We start from the raw sequence: 25969 nt of genomic DNA, 5'->3' as shown, positions 1-25969 counted from the left end.
ATGATGTACATGCAAGACTTCAGCACAAAAATTCTTGCTCTATGGCAATTTTAAACATTTTCTGTAGAAATGCTATATCGAAATTCAAATATGTACCTGGGGATTTAGAGCAAGTCGTTTTCAAAAATCCTGAAGAGGTATTATGGTTAAAAATATTTTTTTTACATGCTAGAAATTGAAGAACAAAAAATCAAAATAAATTCAGTTAGACATAGATTTTTCCAAATGAGTTTTCATCCCTAGAGACAAACTTTGCAATAAAAATATTAAAATGGCATAATCTGGCAGTTAATAAGCATGCACTGAATGCCAGTCACCGTGTTAGGCACCGCACAGTTCCTTATTTAACCAACATAAGAACCCAATAAGGGTGGTTCTATTATTAACTCCATTTTAGAAAAAAGGAAACTGAAGCTTAGAGAGGCAAGTGGCTTGCTCAAGATCTCACAGTCACTAAGTGGTGAGCTGATATTCAATCTGGCACTCATCTATCCAAAAACAAAAATCTTACTTTCCAATAGCATGAGGTATGTGCCAGTGCCCAAGAGCTGAAGATAATTAGTCAACAAAATTTGTCCTCAAAAAAAGTATTTCTTATTTGATTATGAACTGAAATGACCATCAAGGACTGCAAGTGAGGATGGAAGGGAAAGAATCAAGGGAGACACAATGGGGAAAAGATCATTAATTCTCATACTGGTTGTATCTATATAAACCATCTTCAAGTTTATTATGCGTAATGATTTTTATTTTATCTGAGCACTCCTCCAAATGAGAAAAACAAACTATTTTTTGCCTTGAAAAAAAAGTTTGATTGTGGTCTCAAATCTTTGGACTGGTTCACCCAGCTCCCTGAGCATCTCACCTCCTTCGCCCATAATAATCAGCCACTAATTCCAAAGCCTCTAAAATATCACTATTAGTATGAAGTCAGACAAACATATCACTCTGCCCTCAAGAGAACGTGAACACTCTAAAAGGTACAAAATAGCAATCATACCTGCTTTCGTCCCCGAGGTAGAGTAGCCACCGTGTCTGCCAACATTTGAATCCTTCTATTATCGTCCATCGTAAGGCTACCTGTGAGTGTGGAGTAAGAGCTATACGCTGGCCCAGCACAGAAGTCCGCCAAATTGCCATTGCTGCTGTGTTGCAGGAGCCTTTGTAAAGACATTGTGAATAAAGATCACTCCAGCTAGCACATGGTTGAGTGGCCTTGCAGGATGGGGGAAGCTAAAAGTACAACTCTGACAAGTAATCAAAAGTAGCAAAGCAGAAAGAGCCCATGTGACCTCTGTGGTTTGAGGAACTTGTTACACAAACCCTATCTTGCAATTCACTCCCATTTCTCAAAGCTTTTTTTCTTTAAGCTCCTGAGAGAACCTGGAGCTAATTTTTACAATTAAAAAAAAAAAAAAAAAACTTATTTTTTCACCTCAAACAGCGGAACTCTTACACTTTTATGTTTTGTGGCAAGTTGCATTCACACCACCATTTGCCATTTTTTTCTTCAGAGAAGAAAGAAAAATGTCCCCAAGTGCTACCATTTGCTTCCCATACATTCTCTTATTTAACATTAGCAATGCAAGGCAAAAGTCAGCTCACGAGGACATTCAGTTCTTGTGAATACAGGCAAGAATTACAGGTGCCGGTCATAATGTTCTCTCTCGAAGACCTTGTAATGTACTTTCCCTGAAGTATACCCTAGATCATTAATGTTCATCAAAAAGACATTATATCTGCCACTGGGGTTGTAACCATTCAGCATTCTTCTGGTTGTCCTTTTGCTACTTTGTCCTTACTAAAATTACCCATGATCTTTACAAAGTACAATGGGAAGGGAAAGTCAGCACATTTAGGGCACAATGTTGCCATTTCTTAGACAAGACTTTGCAGCAGCATCAGAAAGTGGTCCCAGGGGAGGAAAGGAGTGGGCAGGAAGGTAACAGGCAAACCAAGGTGGCGCAAGAATGTTGCCTGTTGGTCCCTGCATGTGCATATGTGTCAAGGGCACCATCACCACGTACTCAAGATCACAGATGCTTTTTTTTTTTTTCCTTTGGCTGAGGTTGGGGGCAGGTGGTTTTGAGAGAACTGGTTTCAGTGGAGGAGCAGGGGAGGCAAGTAAAAGGAAGAATCGAAACAAAAGTCAACAAGAGAAGTTTTACATGGCACAAAAAGTCAAATGTGCTTTTTAGAATCTCCGAAGGTCAATACTAGCATTTAAAAGAGTTAGTAAATCTTTGAACTAAAATGGAATGTGTGCGTACTGGAAGTGAAGATGGATTCAACTCAAGTAGAAATTGCCAAATATAAATAGTAAAATCTGAATTAATAGTGCTTCAAAAGTTGAAGCCAATTATAGATTTTAAAAACTCTATCATAGCCTGACTCATTATACTGGAATTGAATTTTGACATGGACAAAGTGATATCACCAAAAACATACAACGGTCTAAATCGGAAATTAAAAACACATGTTTTCAGAAGCCAGGTGTGTAACATAAATGTGTAAGGCAAAAGGGAGTGGTAAATACCTTGGCAACTGAAGAATACATCAGTTATAAAGACATTCACGTAAAATCTATAATTATAGATATGTACAGATATATATACAGGTATATGTGGGGGGGGGGTGTGTGTATTAGGAAGAGAGAGAGAGAGATTGATTTTAAAAACATTTCCAGACTATGAGGCACATAAATTAAGTCAACACTATTAATGGATGACAGCAGTCCACTGTACCCTAGGAATTTGATAAAGTTAGGTAAATATTTTTAATATTTATTCTTAATATTTTAAAATGCCAAATGGAAATTATACATTTGCTTAATATAAGGCCACGCACTTAGGCCAACTGACTCACCCATTTTTATAAATGACCACTAAAATTGTATCAATTCATTGTTATACTGACCTTAAGCTGATGTAAATCATAGATCATCATTCAATTAAGAAACTGGAAAATAATTTACTTATTACTTAACTCATGAAATGTGTTTAACAAGTAAAATTTTTCAAATCATGGGATCTCTGGATATAAAACAAGGGTCAAAAGCAGCTCTGACATCCAACCAACCCATATCAACATGGTCACACCTGTTAATTACCAATTTATGACCTAGTCTATTTTTATTGGTCAGTTCCCTGTTCTGTCATTGCCTGTGTCATGCCAGTCACTAATATCCTGATCAAAAGTGTCCCTTGTGATAATGGGTGGAGAAACAGTAATCTTTTAAGGGGGATGTGACTTCCAAACAACAAATCCTTGACTTACAAAGGTGTTCTACTGTTTAGAACATCTCTTTTCTTTTAGGATTTACCTTAGGAAAATTATAATAGACCAGACTCTCTTCCCCTTCAGCCTCCCCTTTATTTTGGAGAGGTGATTCTGGAAATGAATTGGATCAAGCTATCTAGGTACTCGTAAGATTTCAGGAGTATCTCACTGTTCACAAAATAAAATGAAATAAAAATTATTTTGTATTATCTGATTTCATTCTCTGAAATGTCATATCATTTTTTAGATTCTTATTTTGAGATTTAATATATCCTAGTTAGGTCAGTAGTTAGTTGTAGACAAGTCTGTTTCTCTGCTAATGTCTAATTTCCTTGAAAGCAAAGAACACCTTTTATCTTTAAATGTATACTTTATGTCCTACATACAAAAATTGTTCAATAAATGTTAATAAAAAGAGAAAGGTGGAAGCAGTAGATATTAAACAAAATGAATTAAACAACAGTGTTCTTGGTATTAGTAAGGAAAAAATTAATTAATATGGTAGGAAATGTATGTACTACAAGCTCATATTCCAAAGTGCTACAATTTTCACTAAGGGGTGATCTGAGAGATGAGGACAAAGTCTCTTAAAAATACGTCTCATCTGCCATATGCTCTAAAAGCTAATATTTGTTATGTGGGGCATGCCTCTTATTTGGAACATTGTGTTCATAAATATGCACATACCCTTGGAAGGAATTAATCTTTAGTACAAATGAGATGAACACTGAGGGCCTACAACATGGAGATTTGGTAGAGTCAGGTGAGAGGAATATGCCTAAAACATGGAACAGGGAAAGAAAGGTGGAGAGGTTTGCAAGACAAACTGAGCCAACCTTATAATCATCTATGAAAATCTTAGGCAGCTGTAAGAGGGTTGACAACAGGGTTCCAGTGTCACACTACTTAGATTCAAATTCTAGCTCTGCTGCTTTAAAGGCTATGGACTGAGTTGTGTCCCCCAAAAATTCATACATTAAAACCCTGAGCTTCAATGTGTCTGTATTTAGAGATAGGGCCTATAAGGAAGTTAAGGAATCATTTAAGGTTAAATGAAGTCATAAGGGTAAGGATGAGATCTGATAAGATTAGTGCCCTCATAGGAAGAGGTGGCAGAGGGCTCTCTCTCCACCAAATGAGAACACAGCAAGAAGGCAGACTCCTGCAAGCCAGGAAGAGAGCCCTCACCAGAAATCAAATCTGTCAGCACCTCAGCTTGGGCTTCCCAGCATCTAAAACTGTGAGAAAATAAATTTCTATTGTTTAAAGACACGCAGTCTATGGTATTTGTTATGCTATGGTATTGGTTATGGTGGCTTGAACTAATACACTCCCTAAACGTTAGTGTTCACATATCTAAAACAAAAATTTGCAGGGAAAAATAGACAGAATAGCCCACGAATAGCACATGGTATAAAGTAAGCTATGTCTACTGAATTTTGTTTTAAGTAACAAGGCTTCAAAAGGAAAAGCTAAAAAAGGAAATGACATAAATTCTATATGAATAGCCCTATTCATTACCAAGTGCCTTTATGTGCAGCAAGGATGCCCTTGCTCACCCTGGAGAAATCTAAAGGCTACAATACGTGTGAATTTCTTACCATTGAAAATCAAGATGTGTTTGAAAATCATCATCAGAGCCAATGTCTGAAATTTCTGGATTATTGTAAGACACAAAAGAAGAGTAACTGGTTGCTTAAAGAATGAGACTTCCTCTATGCCTTCCTGATCTTAAGATAGTTGTTGAGTTTTTGTTTGTTTTATTTTTGCAGTTTGCCCTTATTTGCACAAGAAGATTGTATTTGGCTTCCTGTAACATCATAGGATTTTGTTTTGTTTTGGTTTGCTAATTTGTTTTATTTTGGCCTTTTGCCTTCATTTGGAAGGGAAGTTTTTATTCGGGTCTCTGGACTGATGTAGGAGATGGGTTAAAGTCACATAGACAATATTTGAATGTTGTGCCTTTGAATCTATATAAGGTAAATTTAATTTAGTAAAGTGACTCTCATATATGAGGATCCACTGACTGTGAAAACTGCTCTGTCCTATGTATCACCTTATTCGAGTGCTGGAGTTGGGTAGACAGACGTCCTCATCCAACTCAGTGTGGATCACTGGGATTATGAACACTACTCCCCAGAGAGTAATAGCCTTCTTCAGAAAATGATAAATGAAAAATCTGTAACTAGGACAAGCCCTGAAAAACAGGCAGCTCAGGAAAGGAAAATAACAGAAACAAAGGTCATAAAGACCCTGTGTTAGAAATCTTAGTGTGATATAAGCCAAATATTGGCTTAGAGTTGTGACATGCATATTTAAAACAGCACAAAGAAAAATTTTAAACCTAATATAAATAATAGCTAGCAATACATCAAATCTATTATGTTTTTAATACAAGTGCAAGGAAACAATTTTCTGATTTATTCAAGTTTAATTCAATCAAATCATGAAGCTATGGGTAGATTGCAATATCATTCAAGGGATTAAGCCACTAAATTCAATTTGGGCTTTAAATAGATTATCTAGATCAGTGTTTCATGAAATAACTCAGTAAGATAATGTCAACATTCTTATAGATGTAAAAGTAGACACATTCATTTGGTGCACTTATCACGTAGAAACATCATTAACTGCATTTTTAAAATTCCATTTGCTTCTTTATTTCAGGTTTAGGGGGAGTACCTTGAGCATGTTGGGCATATGGCAGGGACGGCTCCATGTTGAAGGGTCCATGCTGAAGGTACACAGTAGTACTGGGGCCTCTTGGAAGCAGTCAGGATGTGCGTGGGATTTAAAAGGCAGCTTCTCCTGTGGACTTATCCATATATCTATACAAAATGCTCTGTGAATGCATCAGGGTTGTTTTGAGTCTTAAGAGGTAGTCTATGCAATGATTTTAAAACTGTACTCATGAAAATGTAAGATCCTTTGAATGTCCTGGGAAAAAAAGGAAGAAGAGGAAAAAGAAAAAGGCATGAGAGGGGGATTCTGAGATTTTCAGTGCTGCCATCAACCACAGTAGTCATAATTGCTTTGCTTTATATTGTGTTCCCATTCATGCCACACGATTTAATCAGGTTAAAAAATAAAACTGAATGAAAATACAGGCTCATAGAAAACAGAAAAGACTATTCATATAGAGTGTGAAGAACGGTAGACTATTGGATCCCTCTGTTTAAAAAAAAAAAAAAAGTGTCAGCCCTCTAATGAGTTCCCCAATTTCTACCAACTATCACCTTTTTGGAGAGATAAAGCCCTAACAGTAAAAATCCCTTTAAAAAGAAACACAAAGTAACCAGGATAACCAATAGTTAAAGGAACCCTAATTCTGGATTTGTTTAAAATTCTTTCAAAACAATCTTTTGTTCATTAACCTATTAAGACAAAGGTAGTGAGGGTTTAACTCAACTGGAATGAACAACATTTCTGTACTAAGGCAATTGTCCTATAATATAAAGATGCCTTTCCAAGAAAGATTAAGGCTTTAAGAGAAATATATAATTGGTTGACCACTTATTACCAGGAGTATTTTCCTTCTTTGAGGACTATTGTATTTTTTTAAAAAGTAGCTATTTTTATTTTAAAGTCATTTGATTAATAAAATATTTAAGAATATGTCCAATCAAGTTCAAATGTCAAGATCAAGATATAGAGGCATATAGAAATCTACCTGTCTATATAGAGAGATAGATAGATAATTTTCATTTAGTTTTATTTTTAACCTGATGCATATGTATCTTTATCTTGCTGCCATAACAACCATGAAATGAATTATATTAGCCACACCCAATAGAAATTGGCTTCAGTGAAGAGGGCTGTTTCTATTTGAATATAGGAATAATTTATTTTATTTATTTATTCATTTATTTTTTGAGAAGGAGTCTCGCTCTGTCGCCCAGGCTGGGGTAAAGGGGCGCGACCTCGGCTCACTGCAAGCTCCACCTCCCGGGTTCACGCCATTCTCCTGACTCAGCCTCCCGAGTAGCTGGGACTACAGGCGCCCGCCACCACTCCCGGCTCCGGCTCATATTTTTTTGTATTTTTAGTAGAGACGGGGTTTCACCGTGTTAGCCAGGATAGTCTCGATCTCCTGACCTTGTGATCCACCCACCTCGGCCTCCCAAAGTGCTGGGATTACAGGCCTGAGTCACTGCACCCGGTAGGAATAATTTATTGAAATCAGTTCATTCAAATCTATTTGAGTCAAAGAGCATGACCTTAGGCAACAAAATAAAATCACTAAATTTCTGCATTAAAAAGAAATTAAATTCAATGTAATAGATGTCGAAGCTATTAAGATTGATTTTTGCTTTTAAAAATTCCAAGTAAGCTGGGGATAGAAGGAAAAATACCTTAACATAATGAAGAGTATCTACCAGAAATACCCACCCAACATTAACCTTAATATCGAAATGTAAATTTTTTCATTATTGTAAGAAGGAAGACCACGATGACCATAACCATCATCACTCATCACACTTTTACAGTATATCACAAATAAAAGGTATAGAATTTATAAACAAACACAACAAAACTGTCAAGTTTGTTGATTATATGGCTTCATAACTAGATTATCCAGGACAATTCATGAAGAACAAAAACCTGGTAAGAATTTTTCTGAAATATAGCATTCAAAAGACAACATACAAATATAAAGAAACAAGTTTCTTATACAGTAGCAGTTATTATGTTATATATTTGTTAATATATTATATTATAATATTATCTTATTACAAAAGAACTTGTAAGAATGGGAGAAAGACACATCAAAATAGCCAAAAAGTCATAAAACAGAAATGAATTTAGCAAACATTTTTAAGATGTTATGAAGAAAATTCTAGAGTCCAGACTAAGGAAAAGGCGTGCCATGTTCTCATATGAGAAGAGCCCATCTTGTAAAGACATTTATTATCCCCAAATGTTCTAAAATAGTTCACTGCAAGTCAAAATCTCTATAGGTTTTGTTTGTTTGCTTACTTGTTTGTTTATAAAATTTGACACACATTCTTACACTCATCTGAAAGAGAAACTGCACAAGAAAAATCTGAAAATTTAAAGAGGTAAGAGATGGAGGTAAGGATGGGCATTGGGAAAACTATCTTTAATGTTATATGGGTTAGAACTGTATTGCCAAACGGAAAAAGTCAATAAAAGAATGTCTATAAATATAATATTATCAAAGAATAGAGACTCCTCAAACATACCCATGCACATGTAAGAATTTATATTTCCATGAAGTCATTCCAGTGTACTAGGAAAATAATATATCTTCCAATAAATAAGACTGGAACTCATTTGAAAAAAAATAAATCTTAGCTTTGTGTGATAATATAATAGCAACTTCCAGGTAGCTTAAGGAGTTAAAAGGTAAAAATAACTTAAAATCTATAAAAGAATAGCAGAAAATATAGAATATTTAATATAATTAGGTTGGAATGCTTTTCCTAACAATACATAAGAGCCCAGAAAGCATTAGCTATGTAAAGACGAAAAACTTCTGTTCAATGAAAGCTTTAATGTTCATAGCTGAAAACTAAGTGAAAGATAGCAAGAAATTATTTGTGACAGACAATTGTTTAATGGTTATAATAGAGTGTTTAAAATTATACTTCTCAACAAAGTATTTTTAAATAGCAAAAGCTATGAACAGATAATTTACAACTGAAATACAAATTGTTGATAGATTTATTAAAGGAACTCACCCTAATTAGTAATCAGGAAAGCAAAAATTGAAATAGATACTCCTTTTTGCCCACCAAATAAACAAAAATAATAAAAGTTAGTGATGTCCAGTATTGGCAAAATTGCAAGTAAGTGAGCACTTAAACTCTTCTGGTAGGAATACAAATCAATGAAGACATAATAACAGTAAGGTCATTTGACAGTATCAAAATTTTAAATGTGCAACATGTAATGTGTTACACTTTTGACAGTTAATGGCAGTGAATCTTCTTTTAAGAATTGACCCTTAGTGCCGGGCGCAGGGGCTTACGCCTGTAATCCCACACTTTGGGAAGCCAAGGTGGATCACATGAGGTCACGAGTTCGAGACCAGCTTTGCCAACATGGTGAAATCCATTTCCACTAAAAATACAAAAATTAGCCAGGTGTGGTGGCAGGTGCCTGTAATCCCAGCTACTCCAGAGGTTGAGGCAGGAGAATGGCTTGGACCCAGGAGGCAGAGGTTGCAGTGAGCCATGGTGGAGCCACTGCACTCCACCCTGAGTGATGGAGCAAGATCCTGTCTCAAGAAAAAAAAAAAAGAGAGAGAGAGAGAATTGACCCTATGGAAATACTTCCATATGTGCAAAAAACAATTCAAGAATGATTCTTATGGCATTGTTTGTGATTACAAAAAACCGGAGTTTTAAATTTACGTTAATAGGGAACTGGTGAGATAATTTATGGTAATTTAATTCAACGGAATACTTTGCACCCATTAAAAAGCATACAATAAACATTAACATGCTGATAAAGATTTTTAAGACAAAGTGGAGAAAAAGGTGGAATAATAGGTATGGTGTGATCCCATTTATACTTTTTCCTTAAAGTTCACATACGTATATGTACACTAACATGTGTAGACATAAAAGACTAGAAAGATATATACCAGCCTGTTAATAGAAGAGTGGTTACTTCTTGAACCATTGTGGGAGAAGATGGGGAGGAAAGTTCAAAGTGTATGCCAGTATGGCTTGAATCTTTTATAGTAAGTATGCATTCATATATTATTTGGTCAACTTTAAAAATACCAACAATTCAAAAAGAATTATAAAAAACCAATCACATACAGTTCATAATGTCTTACGGTTTTAAAGGTCCTCATATTTCTGTTTATGCTTACCAATGAGAATTATTGGTTTATCCACTGGCTGTTTGGTGTTTGTTTACAGGCTAAGATTTTATTTTGCTTAATGTGATTTTGTTTTCATTCTTTGAGGCAATTCTTTCATATTTCTTTATCTTTTTTTCCTCCTCAAAAAGATCTACTGAAGTCTCCATAAAATAATATAGCAGCAGAGAGGAGCCACGAATTTTTATGGTGGTAAAGGGCATTGGTGTGTTCTTTTGAAATTCACTTTCTAAAGTGGCAGTTGTCTAGTGTCAAATTCACTTATTACCCCTACCCTTCTCTACCACATACACAGTTCCATTTCGAAATCCAAATCTTTTATCAAAATTCAAGGTAAATAAGTGACAGAGTTCCTTCCTCTTCCCTTACCTAGCATCCTGCGTCACACTCAGTGCTTGGCTTTTACTTAATCTTCACTCTTGCCCAATGGGTGTGGACAGGCAGCCCCACAGAATCGACAAGGGCTTCAGGGCTGTAGAAAGTAACTTCTTAGAAAGCAAGAAACCTGTTTGGGGACTGGAATTTTGTGTAATACTTGGAACAACAAAACACCCACATGAAATCTAGGTGATTTTCCCCGGAGCTTCGAATAAAATCCAAACTCCTTACTCTATCCTGCAAGGTCCTGCATGTTCTGGCAGATCCTACAACTTCATATTAACCCGGTCACGCTGGCCTTCCCTCTGTTCCTCTGGCAGGAAGCAATTCCTCCTGAGGGCTTTTGCACTCACTGCTTCTTCTGCCCAAAACACTGTTCCCCTTGGCCTGCTTCATTTGTCTTCTCTCTCTTTCTCCACATCCCAGTTCAAATATTACCGACTAGGGAGGTCCCAACTCAACCCATTGAATAAAGGTGATAAGCCACATCCAGATGTGGATGGACGAGTTCCAGGGAGAACTTTCACCTTAGTGTTCCCCAAATAGACCCTCCTCCAATCTGCTTACCATCTGGAACTGCCTGGATTAGCTCTGCCACCTATAGGGGCTTGTCTTTGAGAATGGTAAGTGGATCAGCAGAGAAAGGTCAGCAGGAAGCAACAGTTGCAATGTTCCTCACCTTCTCCGCTTTTGTCTTCAGAGTCTAGAAGGTTATGTATGTGTGTGTGTATGTGTGTGCGTGTGTAGCAGAAGGAACTACAGAAGAGCAATAAGGTAACTTCTTAGAAAACCAGAATCCTCTATTTTATTTCTTTTCCTGCCTGTTTACAAGTTGTAAAAAATGATATGAAATCTCAATTGTTTTGAGATTCAAATGTAACACAGGGAATAGTATACCAGTCATTTTTGGGTGCCCATAACCTAGCACAGAGCCTGACTTACAATAGGCAGCCATAAATATTTCTCAAATTTTATTTAATTGACATAATCCATCAAATACATACAGTGCAGGGTAGTAAGCACAGGAGAGAAACCAATAACAATAGAGCCCTCTAATAAATCCATACTATTTGTTAGACTCCTCAATAAAGAATAGAATTGAGTATATATTGGTTTACTATATATATCAAATATATATATACATTTCTCTTTTCTCTCTTTCTCTCTCTCTTTCTCTCTCTCTCTCTCTCTCCATCTGTATATCTCTAGTCATCCCTCGATATCTGTGGGGGATTGGTTCCAAGATCCCTACAGATACCAAAACCCACACATGCTCAAGTCCCTTATATAAAATAATGTAGTACTTGCATATAATCTATGCATATCCTCCCATATACTTCAGATCCTCTCTAGATTACTTATAATACCTAATGCAATGTAAATGCTATGTAAATAGTTTTTTGTTTAGGAAGTAATAACAAGAAAATAAAGTCTGTACATGTTCAATACAGCTACAACCATCCATTTTTATTTTCTAATATTTTCAATCCATTATTGATTAAATCCACAGATGTGGAACCCATGGATACAGAGGAGTGACTGCATATATATGTGTGTATACATATATACACATATATATATGTAGCGGGAGAGGGCACATATATTTATTTATGTATATGTATGTGTGTATATATACATATGTATATACGTATGTGTGTATGTGTGTGTGTGTGTGTGTGTGTGTGTGTGTGTATGTATTCTTGAAGTCATAAGAAGACACTAGCTGAATTCACAGACTGGAAGGGATCTTAAAGTCATCTCATCTGCTCCCTTAGTTTGCAGGTAAACAAACTAAGGCTCAGAAAAGATGGCAGTCTTGCCCAAAGAAATAGAGTAATTTAATGGCAGAACTATGACTAGACTGTTTGGCCTCCTTGAATTCAATTCTGCAAGCACTTACTGAGTATATAATTATAATAACAGTTAGGCAATATGCAAAATGTGTCTAATTTTATATAAGCTGTAAGAAGAGTATGATATTTATCATTCTTTTCAGATGAGGATTCTGAAGCCAACACACTTGCCTAAGGTTAACAACTAAGACCCAGAACAGCCAGAATTACAATCCATATCATCATTTTCCAAACATGACAAGGTTAGCCACTCTGCAATACTGTTTCCTGTTAACTGTGCTAATCCCATGAGAACATAAAAATGAGCCAGATCCCTGCCCTCATGGAGAAAAAAAAATCCAGTAGGGAAGACAGAGACTGACAAAAAAAGTTTTGTATGATCACAATTAAAACAATAATTCTAACAATACTATGGATTTACCAAAGAGGATCAAAGTATTTCTTCTATTAGAGCTCAGCTCATATGCCTAAGAAATTTACAATCGTGAGAAAGTGATATGACGAGTATGTAACTAACCATAATAAAAGGAAGATTGTCAATTATTGGTTCTATCTTTTATGGACTGAATTGTGTCCCCCTAAAACTATATATTGACATCCTTGCCCTTGGTACCTGTAAGAGTAACCTAATTTAGAAATAGGGAATTTTTTAAGGTGAAGTCATTAGGGTGGGCCCTAATCCAATATGACTGGTATCCTATAAGAGATTGAAATACCAGGTGAAGACGGACACACCAAAAGAACCCCATGTGATGATAGAGGCATATTTTGGATTGTAAACTTTGTAGCTGCAAGTCAAAGAGCACCAAGAATTGACAGCCACCACTAGAAGCAGAGAAGAGGGAATAAAGGCTTCTGTGCAGTCTCAGAGGAAGCATGCCCTGGTGACACCTCCATTTCTAACTTCTAACCTCTAGAACCATAAGAAAATAAATTTTGGTTGCTTTAAGCCACTAAGTTTGTGGTAATTTGTTATGGCAGTCCTAGGAAATTTATATGCTATCCATTCTTTCTTACATTTAGAGATATTTAAGACCATATTAAAAGTGGAATGTGCTGTCTACCCCAAGAACAGAGAACTACCCAGTACCTCCTTTGCCTGGATATTGACTCAAAACAGAGTGGAAGGTCTTTGAAATAAGCATTGAAATTTTACAAACAAATATATGGCAAAAAAAAAAAAAAATCATGTTGAATTGAGAAAGACTGACACTTGTTCTTTAGCCAAGCACTGTGAACATCTTATTTTACTTATAAGCTGAGACAGGGAAGAGGTTGTGAAATGAATGATTTAGCCCAAGGGATTTGGACAGTTGGCCTAGTTCCTGAAAGAGAAGCCTAGCGAAATTGCCATGAAGTCCAGACACTGAGCTTCCAGAGGTAGCCAGCTAGGATTGCTCCCTACTCATCAACGGAAATCTACAGAAGCTACTGGGCAAACACCCGACCTCCTGCTTCTGCTAATGTCAGCCAGAGAATGGTCCACTTTTCTTTCTTGGTAAGAATACTATCTCCTACTTAAGAGAACTGACTTCCAGTGTCAAACAAACCTATCAATTCTCATATGCATGCTTCTTTACACCTCTGATTGTAAAAAGGAGGATTGTTGAGACAAAACCAGTAAAAAGAAGAAAGTGCCAAGGACTAAGCAGAAGACAGTAGCAATTATCTAGGCTCCAGATACCTTGTTTCTTTCCCTGGCTCCACCACCTGTTAGCCATAGGGCTTTGAGACAATCAGTGCCAGTTTGGGGTACATTTCCCCTTGTAACCAATACAGGAAGAAATGCCACATCATTATGAGAATCAAAATAAATGACATAGGCAATAGAAAACATCTTTGAGAATGCAAAGTCTTATGAAAAGTTAGGAGTTTAAATATCCCCTGAAAGATGCTAGAATTTGACACACAATCTACACTTCCCTGGTACCATATTACTAAAGACCATTATGGTTCAATTCTATACTTCCCTGGTACCATATTACTAAAGACCATTATGGTTCAATTCTAAACTTCCCTGGTACCATATTACTAAAGACCATTATGGTTCAATTCTACTATACACACCATGATGGTAGTGACATAGTGTTCCAAATCTAGAGAATGTTGTCACTTCAGCTACAGAATAAACTCCAAACTCTTTAACCTTTAACATAAGTTTGCAACACCTCCCCTGACCTGTGTTCAGCATTCTTTCATAGCTGAGCATCACTGTGTGTGTGCTCTTACATGCGTCCTGCTTGCAAAAGAAGTAAAGACTACTGGTGATGCTTGGGCTCTTAGCCCCTTGCACAAGTTATTTAACTGTGCTTCTGTGTCCTCGTCTACAAAATAGGACCAATAACACCGCATATCACCAAGTGATACACAACAGTGCCTGGCACATAGTAATTGCTCAGCAAATGCTTCCTACAGTTATCACTGTTATTGCTTATGGTTTGCACTCCAACTACTCTGGACTGCTGTGTTCCCTGAACACACATGGTCCTTTTCAGGTTCTGACCTCTATCTACAGAAATTCTCCCCACTCTCCTGGCCCAACTTAAATGCCACATCTTCCCTGAAGTCTCGTCTGATATTCCCAAGCAAACATGAGCATCCCCTCTTCAAATAATCCAAAGAACAACTTGGGGATCTCTCTTATGATAATCATATTTTGCCTTGTTAAAATTATGTATACCTGTCTTTTCTTCTTGGGAACTCGACCTCTCCACCCCCAATTCCAAGACAGAATTCTTTTCTCATTTATGCTGTGCCCCTCTAGCACCTAGAAGAGTGGCTTTTTCCTAAGAGCTAGTCAGTAAACATTTGATGAATACATGCATAATCTGCCCAAAGCTCTGACAATTGACTTATTTTTACAGTGATTCTTTACTTTGGGCAATGTAGGTGTTTGTTGGATATTATTTGCTGTATTTTTAATATTTAAATGTATTTTATACATTCTAGGCTGTTTGGCTTAATTGCAAGACTATAGAATAATTTTGTTTGAAAAACAAGACCCAAAACAATAACTTTGTTTTGAAAGCAAAACCCAAACACAGCAATAATGTACACTTTACTTTATTTATTTGATGATAAGGTATCATCAATTAAAATATACATCATTGATTTACTAACTGCCTTTCAAGAAAAATTTCCATATTAAACGTATCCATAGATGGTAAGACATACCCTAATTTCAGAAATGTAAAGCTGGAGAAGATGAGCATTCAGAATGAAGAGTGTACTTTGCACAGCCCACTCCATGCTCCAAGAAATGCACACATTGAAGTAGAGAAAGAACAAGACTCACCAGGACGATCCTGTAGGGAACACAGCTCCCATCTTATTTGTCTCAGACTTGCCTTTTTCGATTCAATTAGACTTCCCATTTTGTTACCTCTGCCTCTGGAATGTCTGATATCTCTCTCTTCTTTTCCATGACCACCAGCAGCTTCCTAGTTGAGGACCGAAGTTCAGTCCTCAACACAACACTATAGATGGCAACTGGTCTCCCATATACGGTCTTCCTAACCAAACTATTCCTATCTAATAGTGCCAAGTTCCCAAGTTCAATAAATGTTGAATTAAATTTAAACTTCTTAGCCTTGCATTCAATATCATCTACAATCTAATTTGTACCTAATTTTCCAGTCTTAGCTTTTAGTCTAAATATATTGGCTTCCTGCTCCAAGATATGATAGCCTTCCTCCTGACAATTCATCTAGCATTGTCATATCTCTGTATCTTTGTTTAAACTGCTCTCTTTCTGAAACCCCCTCCCCATTCTCCCCATCTCTATTTTTCACCCCCTTGTTTTTTATTTTTTAAATTGACAAATCAAAATTGTATATATGTATGGTGTACAGCATGATGTTTTAAAATATATATACATTGTGGAATAGCTAACTCAAACTAATTAACATGCATTATCACACATATTATTCTGTGGTGAGAACACTTAATATCTACTGTTTTGACAGTTTTCAAATATATAATGCGTTGCCATTAACTATAGTCATTGTGTTGTTCAGTAGGTCTGTTGAACTTATTCCTCCTGTCTAACTGAAATTTTGGATCCTTTGACCAACATATACTCCACCCCATCTTTGTTTGTTGAAATTTTTTTCACTTAGGAGCTGTGTTTAAATGCCACCTCGTCTTTGAAGTATTCCCTGATAGAAGCAACCAGAGATGTCTCATTACCACTCCTGGACTCCTATAAGATTTAGTTTTTGCCCTACTCACATAGCTCTTTATACATCAGCATATATCACAGTTATTTGTTTGCATGGCATCCTCCTATTAAGACAAGAACCTCATTTTACATATATCTATGATATGTAAAAATTGCATAAATATAAGTCAAATAAATAAAATATTTGGAGCAGATAATTCAGTTGATTGAATGGCACATAATGGTTTCTGAGATAATATGGAGAAAGTCAAAGCAGATAAAAGTGGCCAAAATTAAAAATCTTATTCTAAACTATTTCATACCCTCACTGGGTGAAATACTCAAAAGTTTTGTAGACGAATGCTGGGCATGTTGAGAATGCATTGAGAGATACAACAGCTATTGTTCCTGACAAATTTGTCTTCTTTAGACTAGGTAGAACCTGCGCGATGTGGAAATAATGAACATTCTTGGGGTCAGGGAAGGAGAAAAGCCAAAGCATATGCAATCATCAAAATACCTCTGTTTTAGATTAGCAGTATCAGAAAACGATGTCCTCACCCATTTTACAGAAGGACTGAGGAAAGCAACTTATGCCCTTCCTGCTAATGGTACAACAAGCTCTGTAACAGAACTTCACCCTTCTTCGTAACACTGGAGAAGAATAAAAATGAAGTATGCGTAAGAGATTTACATCTGGAAAGAGACAGTAATTACTGGCCAGGACTGATTAAAATTCTTACTAGGACCTCAAAAAAGTACACTGATCATGGCTAAGCAAGGAAAGGAAAACATAACAGCTGCTCACCAGAGCACGTGTGGAGGGAGGAACAAAGACAGCAAAATATATCACTGGCTTCTAGCCACAAGTTAAGAAACTGAATGAAGCAAAAGCCAGATTGTATCGATCTGTCACTTCTATCTATGATATGATATTCAACTCCATAATCAGTGTGTCGGACAACAGTTTCATTCGGTGATAAGGAGATTGTTAATAGTTCCTAGTCTTTCTATGCTGCTGTATTTTATCCCCCTAAGTAATTGCTATCTCTGGGTAAAATACGTTTTCTCTTTTTGTCTGATTTATAACACCTCGCAAAAAAATTGTGTATACAATCCACACAAATGCATAACCATATAGGGAATGTTTCCTTCTCTCTTCACCCTGGAAAAGAGACCCAAAGCTTTACACCCACAACAAGCAGAATGATTTTTTTTTTTTTTTTTTTTTTTTTTTTTGCCAGTGTATTGATGCCCTGGATAGCGAGTCAGTTTATTAGCTGGATTTTAGAGGAGATTTTTGTTTTTGTTTTTATAATAGATGCTTTTGAAATCCTTTCTAAAGTGCAAAGATTCCACAATCAAGTGTTCATTACAATTAACTTTTATTTGTTTTCCAACTACTGGAAACTGATAGTATTATACTTATGCCTTTGAATTTCTCAAAAAGTAAAACTTCTCTTAAATACTAAATAGTTCATAAGTGCATAGACCATTATAGCTTTTTCACTCTACACTGTGTCCCTTGCTTATGGCTTGCTATTCTTTGCTTAATGGTTTAGCTTTTGAAACACGACTCACTCTCCCAAGCAACTAGAAAACAAAAACCCACCTAAACCGGTGAACTCCCCAAGGGAGAAAATAATTGTATTTGTATGGAATGCCAGAGGTGTTTAGAGACACACTCAGAGGTAAACTAGCTTTTGTCATTTTTCAAATGAGCCACACTAGCTTCGTCTACACTTCCCTTTTTCCCACTTTTGAAATGTGATTTCCCTGAGGGCAGAAATCATGTTATGGAAACTCTGGACCACATAGGAAGCTGAAGACCATCTAGTACTTGCCCAGCAAACCCAGAGGCCCTCTTTGTCATACTTCAGGTGAAAGCAGTTACTTATTTACTTGTTTCCATGAGTTCCTGAAGGACTTGGGTGCAGAGGGGAATTCGCTCTTATTTTGCTTTTAAGTACTGGTAGCCTGTCAGTTTTAGTTAGTTTTGTAATTCTCATTCCTTTTTTAAACTTTTTGTTGTTGTTGTTGTTGTTGTTGTTGTGCAAAAACTCTAACAAGATTTGCAAAGAAACACAACACATTGGTATGCAAGCCAGGTTTGAGAAAAAGTAGGGGAAGCTGAGAGGAAACCAGTGGACTCCCCAGAAGAAATTGTACTTGCATTATTTTTTCTATTTTTATTTTTATTTTTTTTTTCTTTCCTAGAGCTTGTGTGTGAACACTGCCAAGAATAAGCAAAACACAATGGGCTTTGCAAAGGAAAAGAAAAAAAGATAAGCACTGAACCCAAATGCCAACATTATAAATGGAATAAAATTTCCCAAATTCTATGAGTGTTTCACCCCTAGCTTTAAAATGCTGTATCTTTTTTGTTTTGTTTTGTTTCTTAACAGGGCTAACTCAATACACTCTGCACACTTCTTTTTGTTTTATATTCTTGGTAGATAAAAAGCCATTATAAAGTTTGAGCTGGGAGGACTTTTAAAAAATCACTCAATACAGTGCCTTCATTTGACAAATGTGGACAATTTGACACAGGGGGGTCACTGGGAGTAGCTGCAGTCAGGCACTGGCCTTCTGTTTCCCAAACTGTCGCCCTTCCCACCAAACCACACTACCTTTTACTGGAAGATCATCATTAGAACTTTGCTTTTTAAAAATTTTTCCTCATAAATTCAGTCTTCCAAACTTTTAATCATTCTTATTCCCTTTCAACTAATCTCTAAAATTTTCCACATGGCATAAGACAACAGATAACTTTTCAATAAAACATAAAATAATTAGCTTATTTGTTCGTAATGGTATCAATCATTCCCATTTTCTAGCTTTACTTTTAAAAAAAAATTCTAATAAAAGTAATTGTTTGCTATTTTCTGACTTGAGACCAAATTCTCATGCATATATCTGTTTTTGCTCTTTTCCAGCTTATTTTCATGTACTACAGATCAGATTGCTAAGCTTTCTGAAGACTAACACAAGAATTGTTTAATACGGAATCCTGCTGCCTACTGCCTGTCATCTGTCCATCAATTCAAAAATGAATATATACAGATGTATTTCATAGTATTGACAGGACAAATTTTCTAAAGACTGATGACTTTAAAACCTATTCTAAATTGTTTGAAATCTTCTCTGACCAAAAAAAAAAAAAAATCAATACTAAAAGATAGTTATAGGAAAGCAACAACAACAAAAAATAGGTCATCACTCTTCACACACTCTTCAGGTACATGGAAAATGTCCAAGAGAAAACATCACTAAATTAACTACTGATTTCCTTTTTCCTGTTCTTTGAAATCAAATAAATCTAAGACGACTTTGGTGCTTAGTTATATGGGATGGGATAGCAAAGGAGATAGAATATAGGCTTAATCATTGTAACTGGACTTTCATTGAAAAATAAAATAAATATATCAAACCAGTAAAAATGCACTACATTGGCTGGGCACAGTGGCTCACACCTGTAATCCCAGGACTTTGGGAGGCTGAGACAGGAGGATCATTTGCCTCCAGGAGCTCAAGACCGGCCAGGGCAACATATGGAGACCCCATCTCTACACAATATTAAAAATTAGCCAGGTGTGGTGGCATGTGCCTTTAGTCCCAGCTACTCAGGAGGCTGAGGTGGGAGGATTGTTTGAGCCCAAGGGTTGAGGCTGCAGATAGCCGTGATTATGCCACTGCACTCCAGCCTGGGTGACAGAGTGAGATCCTGCCTAAAAAAAAAAAAAAAAGAAAAGAAAAGAAAAGAAAGAATGAAGAAAATAGAGGAGCATAGAGGGGACAAAGAGGAAAACAAAAGGACAAAGAAGAAGAGAAAGAAGAAAAAGTAGCAGGAGGGGAGAAAGTTGGAGGCTCTTCCTGAGTCATTCAAACACTTCCTCAGAGGAAGAGAGAGGATCCAATTTGACTCCCAAATTACTTTGAACACTGTACTTTATGTCTTTCTGCCCAGCTGTCCCTTCTAATCACCTTTCTATCCACACTGAAAACACCGACGTTTATCTAGGATAAACACTGAAGTTTATCTAGGATCACAAAATCAAAAAATATGATTATAGTTAAAAACATCTTTGGGACAATCTACGTCCTCTGCTTAATTTTACAGACAAGGAAACTTACACAGTAACAGAGTGTTCAGTTTGCTGAAGAACACATGGAAAATTATCCTAAATAAGTTAGTAAATGTAAATTACTGGTTGGCAATTTATTCCAAACAAAATTTTGTTTTGTTTATTCTAAAACAAAATTACTCTTGGTGGTGCAGGCGAGTCCTTTAGATTACTTTAATAGTAAATGTAGTTTATATCTGAATATTTAAAGAACATTTTTCACTTGTCCTCAAGTGTTCAATCCCAAGCATATATGAAAACACACATGTTGGAAAACTAAGAATTCCCTTTAGTTAAAATTAAGAATTTCCTTTAGTTAAAAGCAAATAATGTCCTTTAGTTAAAAGTTTAGTTTCCTTTAGTTAAAAAGTCTCTAGAGTGTCCCTTCTAGATCCTTAAATTTCAGAACTGAAAGAGCTGGCGTGGAGCTGGTTGGTGAAAAGCAAGCTTCCTCCACTGAGTTTACTTCGTGTGGGAGAAATTTAAATGTGGGAAATAATTTTAGGGTAAAGAAAGCCTCAATTTTAGCCTTTCCTAGGTTGTAGAGATCTGGAAGATAATTCTAAGAAACCAAGAAGAAGCTAAGACCTCAGTTACAAGGTCTGGAATGGTCAGGTCAGCGCGAGGACTGGCCTATGGAGTCTTTCGAAGATCTAAAGGAGTACAGGACACGGCAGACCTGGTACTCCTCAGACCTCCAGACGAGAACCAACCGGTTATTACTCTTCAAGCAATCACTTAAGGTGGCACTTCCCTGAAAGGAAAGACCATTCACTATTGCTGTAGATTGTCAAGGGAATTTGTAGATAGTCTTCTTCTGGGCCAGGCACGGTGGCTCACGCCTGTAATTCCAGCACTTTGGGAGGCCAGGGCAGGCCAATCACGAGGTCAGGAGTTCAAGACCAGCCTGGCTAACATGGCGAAACCCCATCTCTACTAAAAATACAAAACTTAGCTGGGCACGGTGGTGCATGCCTGTAATCCCAGCTACTTGAGAGGCTGAGGCAGGAGAATTGCTTCAACTCGGGAGGCAGAGGCTACAGTGAGCTGAGATCGCACCACTGCACTCCAGCCTAGGCGACAGAGCAAGACTCCATTTTGGGGGGAAAAAAAAGATAGTCTTTTTCTTAAGTTTTAAATTTTTCAGTGTTAAGCAAGACCTCTGGGGAAGAGGGTTAGATGAAATCCAGTGACCACACGTAAGAACTGAGCGGTATCATTGAGCACCCATCTGGCCCTAAAAAAGCAGGGAAAGTATCAAGAATACATTAAAATACATATCTTATTCTCTCTCTCTTTTTTTAAAAGGGGGAGGCAAAATGGAAATTGCCTTAGTCTGAATCCTAGCATTTGCAGAAGAGAACATGCTGGAAGACACTATCAAACATCATCAGTTTGTAGGGCCACAGTTCCTGCCCGAGTAACCTAATTGTCTGACTCACTTTTAGTCTCAGTGGATGTGGTGAGAATGGCTGATGCTGCTTAACAGCATTTAGTCTTGGTGTTAAATATAGGAAATTTACAAAAAGATTCTTATCTATAGAGGAGTGGAAAACATTATCGCACAGAGATGAAAGAGCCCAAGAGATGAGAAGGTGGGAATTGTCCCCTTCCTGCCACACGTTTCATCTGTGCATGTAGCTCCCACTGGCTTCAAAGGAAAATCTGCACCCAAGCACCCAGAAGAAGTAGCTAAGTGTGTTGGGGGACTGAACAGCAGGCCCATTACAATAGCATTACAAAAAAAAAATTAAAAAGCCAAGTATGTATGGCCTGAAGGTACTCATGGAAAAAAGACAAACTATTCAAAACTGAAAAGAGGCTTACTAAAATATTGCTGCTGGGTGCAAAGAGAATCCATTCTCAACATTATAATTTTTAATATAAGAGAAGAAAGATTTGGAGCAACAAATCACAGAAAGAGCTTTTCTAAAAAAAAAAAAAAAAGTTGTATGACTTTAATATGCAATTTTCTGTGCCCCTAATTCCCAGACTAGCTTAAACATCAGATGTTAGTATAGTTGAAGATGGAAAGAAACATTGCTGGTTCCTCTTCTCATAAATGTACCATGTGATAGAGTTCACTTCTAAAAAGAGATGAGGAAAATAAAGGCATAAGATATATATATACCATGTAACAAAACTGCACTTGTACCCCCTTACATTTATACAAGTTTTTATAAAGGCAAATGTAAGTATGCTTTCTTTAAAAAACTAAAAAGATACATATACCAAAATATGTAAAGTCTTCCCATGCCAGCATATTGAGTAAACAACCTTTGGCATTACTACATATTTTTGCATCTATAAGAGTCATTAGTTGTTATGTGCTAACATATAAAAGGAATCAAATTTAATATATCCAATTTGGAGGAAATTGTCCTATTGTCATTTGTCAATTACATGTTTTAAACATCCTTTATGAAATCACATTTTGATTTTTTGATTTAGGAAATATGATCAGAATAATTTGACATCAAATTAATCATCCCTACTTTTTTATCATATTTGCTTTACACATTTTATAGACACAAAAACTTGAGTTGATGGTCTAGATTAAACTTCACCATTTCCTGGAGAGAATCTGCAAATACTCTGTTCAAATCAACAGCATTTAGCAAAGGCCTACTACATGTCTGGCTCTACGTGTGGGAGAATGTGATGCTGAAGCGAGCAAAGCCTAGCCTCTGCCCTGCACGAGCCTCCAGTCTAGCAAAATAACTCAACATGCCCACCTCTACAGAGTACAAGACAGAAAACAGCACAAAGCCATTCAAAGGACACAACAGAGAAATTCGTTTCCTCTTCAGATGGGAGCAGAGATTGCCTTTGAAGGTGAAAGACAAATTTAGAGAATCAGCACAATTTCAAGTCAGAAATGGTACCAGGGAAGAACCAGCATTTCACACGTGAATGAGAGTCATCAAGAGGAGAAAGCTGGGAGAACTATCAGGATCAGCGACAAAGCTGGTATGGCAGGAACGTGGGCAGTTGCGTAAGACATAACTACCGAGCACCTCACTGGGGCTGGATGGGTGAGGACTCTTATCTACTATGATGAATACACTGGACTTGATTCAATTATCAATCTTTTTGTGCAAAGGCATGCATTTCTCATTGGGGATTTTAGGAAAATTGCTAAGGCAGTGGCTTATAAGATAGTTGGAAGGAAGAAAGCTGAAGACCAGTTCAATTAGTGCCACCATCTTAAAAATAGTCAGTTAAAGCTTGTACTTGAGGCTGGGCAGGATGGCTCACGCTTGTAATCCCAGCACTTTGGGAGGCAAGGCGGGTGGATCATCTGAGGTGAGGAGTCAGAGACCAGCCTGAACAACATGGCGAAACCCCGACTCTACTAAAAATAGAAAAATTAGCCAGGTGTGGTGGTACATGCCTGTAATCCCAGCTACTTCAGAGGCTGAGTCAGGAGAATCCCTTGAACCCGGGAGGCAGAGGTCACAGTGAGCCGAGATAGTGCTGTTGCACTCTAGCCTGGGAGACAGAGGGAAACTCTGTCAAAAAAAAAAAAAAAAGGCTTGTGCTAGTGCTAGTGTCCGTGGGTAAGAAATGAACAGAGTAGAAGCAAGAAGCACTGCAGAGGGATAAGCAAGTTGTGACTCCTAGGCATAAGGAGCAATGGGAGAGGGACTTGCAACTCTGAACCATCCTGGGGACCAGGATGATGCTATCACAAGCAGTGATGGCAGGGAACCTAAGAATTTTGCTGTGTTATATGACCCTAATTTCATTACTACCACTACAGCCAAGTGCTACCAAACAGTGTTCAACCTCTGAGGCCCAAAAATTAACTCAGGAAATCCTTGCCACATTGGGAAATCTAATTTTTTCTTTATTTCACACTACAGAAGCCATTGGCAATGGAAGGTTAATAAGTAACAACATTTCACAGCTTTCCAAAAACAATCACTCTGAAAGCCAAACTAAATACTCATCTTGAGCTCAACTAGAAAATGGAGGGTCTGACCATCTCTTCAGACCAATATCCCATCAGGGAATCTGGCCTGAACATCAAAAGGCTGTCATGAAATTCATTTCAATTGCTTCATCTTCTTCTACTGGGCAACTGCCACCCTGTGGTTACCAGGAAGTCCTACTCTACCACTGAATCTTATGAGTAGGAGAAGTGCTTGGATGGCAATGGTGAGGCAGCTGGAGGTGGGCCTTTAAGGACCTGTTCAAAGGAATGGTTTAGAATAGTCTAAACTATAAAAATAATCATAAACTGTATTAAAAGGAAAATGGAGTTAGTCAATGCTATGGATGCCCACCTGAGTGAAGAACATAGTGTAGGTAGCATGGCAGACAGCTCCTATAAGTAGCTGGAAATATTTAGCTCACAATATTGGCCTTGTCCCTCTGATAAATGTTTTTCAAATACACTTAAATATGAGCACAAGAAGGTCTTTTTCAATAGTGTCTCTGATTCTAAGCCCTTGTAAACACATTATTACCTATTGTTCACTCTAACACTATTGGGGCCAAACTGGGAAGGAGAGTAGAGCTCCTGGAACTTGAATGGCCAAATGAAGATCCCTGTGAGGTAAGACCTACAAGGGAATGCATGTGTGTGACAGTGGGGATTGATGTATTGCCAGGGGCCAGGTTGGTCTGATTCCGGGCTATCAGTTAAAGTGATGTGATGCCAGGAGAGAACAAGCGTATCAATATCCAGGAAATGGAGGAGGCTGAGAGCTGACTTGGAAACTGAGTGTGACAGTAAGAAGGACAGTACAGAGGAGAATACAGAGGAATAAGAAAGACAAAATAAGACACAACAAGGATGAGTTCCAAAACAAATCCATGAGTATTACCTTCCATCCTGTCTCCACATCTCTCTTATCCACATCTCTCTTATGCATAGCCTACTTTGCTGTGCTTGCCTCAGATGTGTTCTTCAACAGCAGACTTCAGCTGGAGTGACAGGCCTAGTTTCAGTGTCAGAGGGCCAACATCAATGATACCAGTTGTTCAGGCCCTGCTCTGATGGGCATCTATGATATTTGTTAACATCAGATCTAAGAGCAAACAAGACACATCCTCCACACTTGGCTCTCATTTCTTCTACCCAGTTTTACCTTCATATGAATCTAATGACTGTAGACCATGGAAGGCTGTTGAACAATTTGGGTGAACTTCACTAGAAAGGGGAAGGGCTTCAAATGTTAACTGGTTCCTAAAGGATGCACAGTTTAACTGCATCTGCTCGCCAGAAGCTCAGCCTAGCACAGCACCTTGATTTCCCTTCACAATCAAAATGGCACTTCCCAGAAACCTCTTGGACAAAGAAAATAGCTCAGAGACA

General features: G+C 37.3%; 1 protein-coding gene across 2 annotated transcripts in view; it reads right to left on the bottom strand.

Annotated features, from left to right (window-relative positions):
* Positions 1 to 25969, bottom strand: part of CYTIP (cytohesin 1 interacting protein) — a 77126-nt gene that overhangs the window by 28395 nt on the left and 22762 nt on the right. The window contains exon 1 of one of the 2 annotated variants that reach the window (XM_050751759.1): positions 1001 to 1321. The exons of the other annotated variant lie outside the window; for it this stretch is intronic. Coding sequence (XP_050607716.1) covers positions 1001 to 1174 — 174 coding nt within the window. The 5' untranslated portion in view covers positions 1175 to 1321. Of the gene's footprint in view, positions 1 to 1000; positions 1322 to 25969 lie in introns of those variants that run through there. 2 annotated transcript variants of the gene reach the window in all.

The sequence above is a fragment of the Macaca thibetana genome, chromosome 12, assembly GCF_024542745.1.
Source record: "Macaca thibetana thibetana isolate TM-01 chromosome 12, ASM2454274v1, whole genome shotgun sequence".
Lineage (NCBI taxonomy): Eukaryota > Metazoa > Chordata > Mammalia > Primates > Cercopithecidae > Macaca > Macaca thibetana.
Note: the sequence above shows the minus strand (reverse complement) of the source record. Positions and strands in the feature narration are given on the sequence as shown.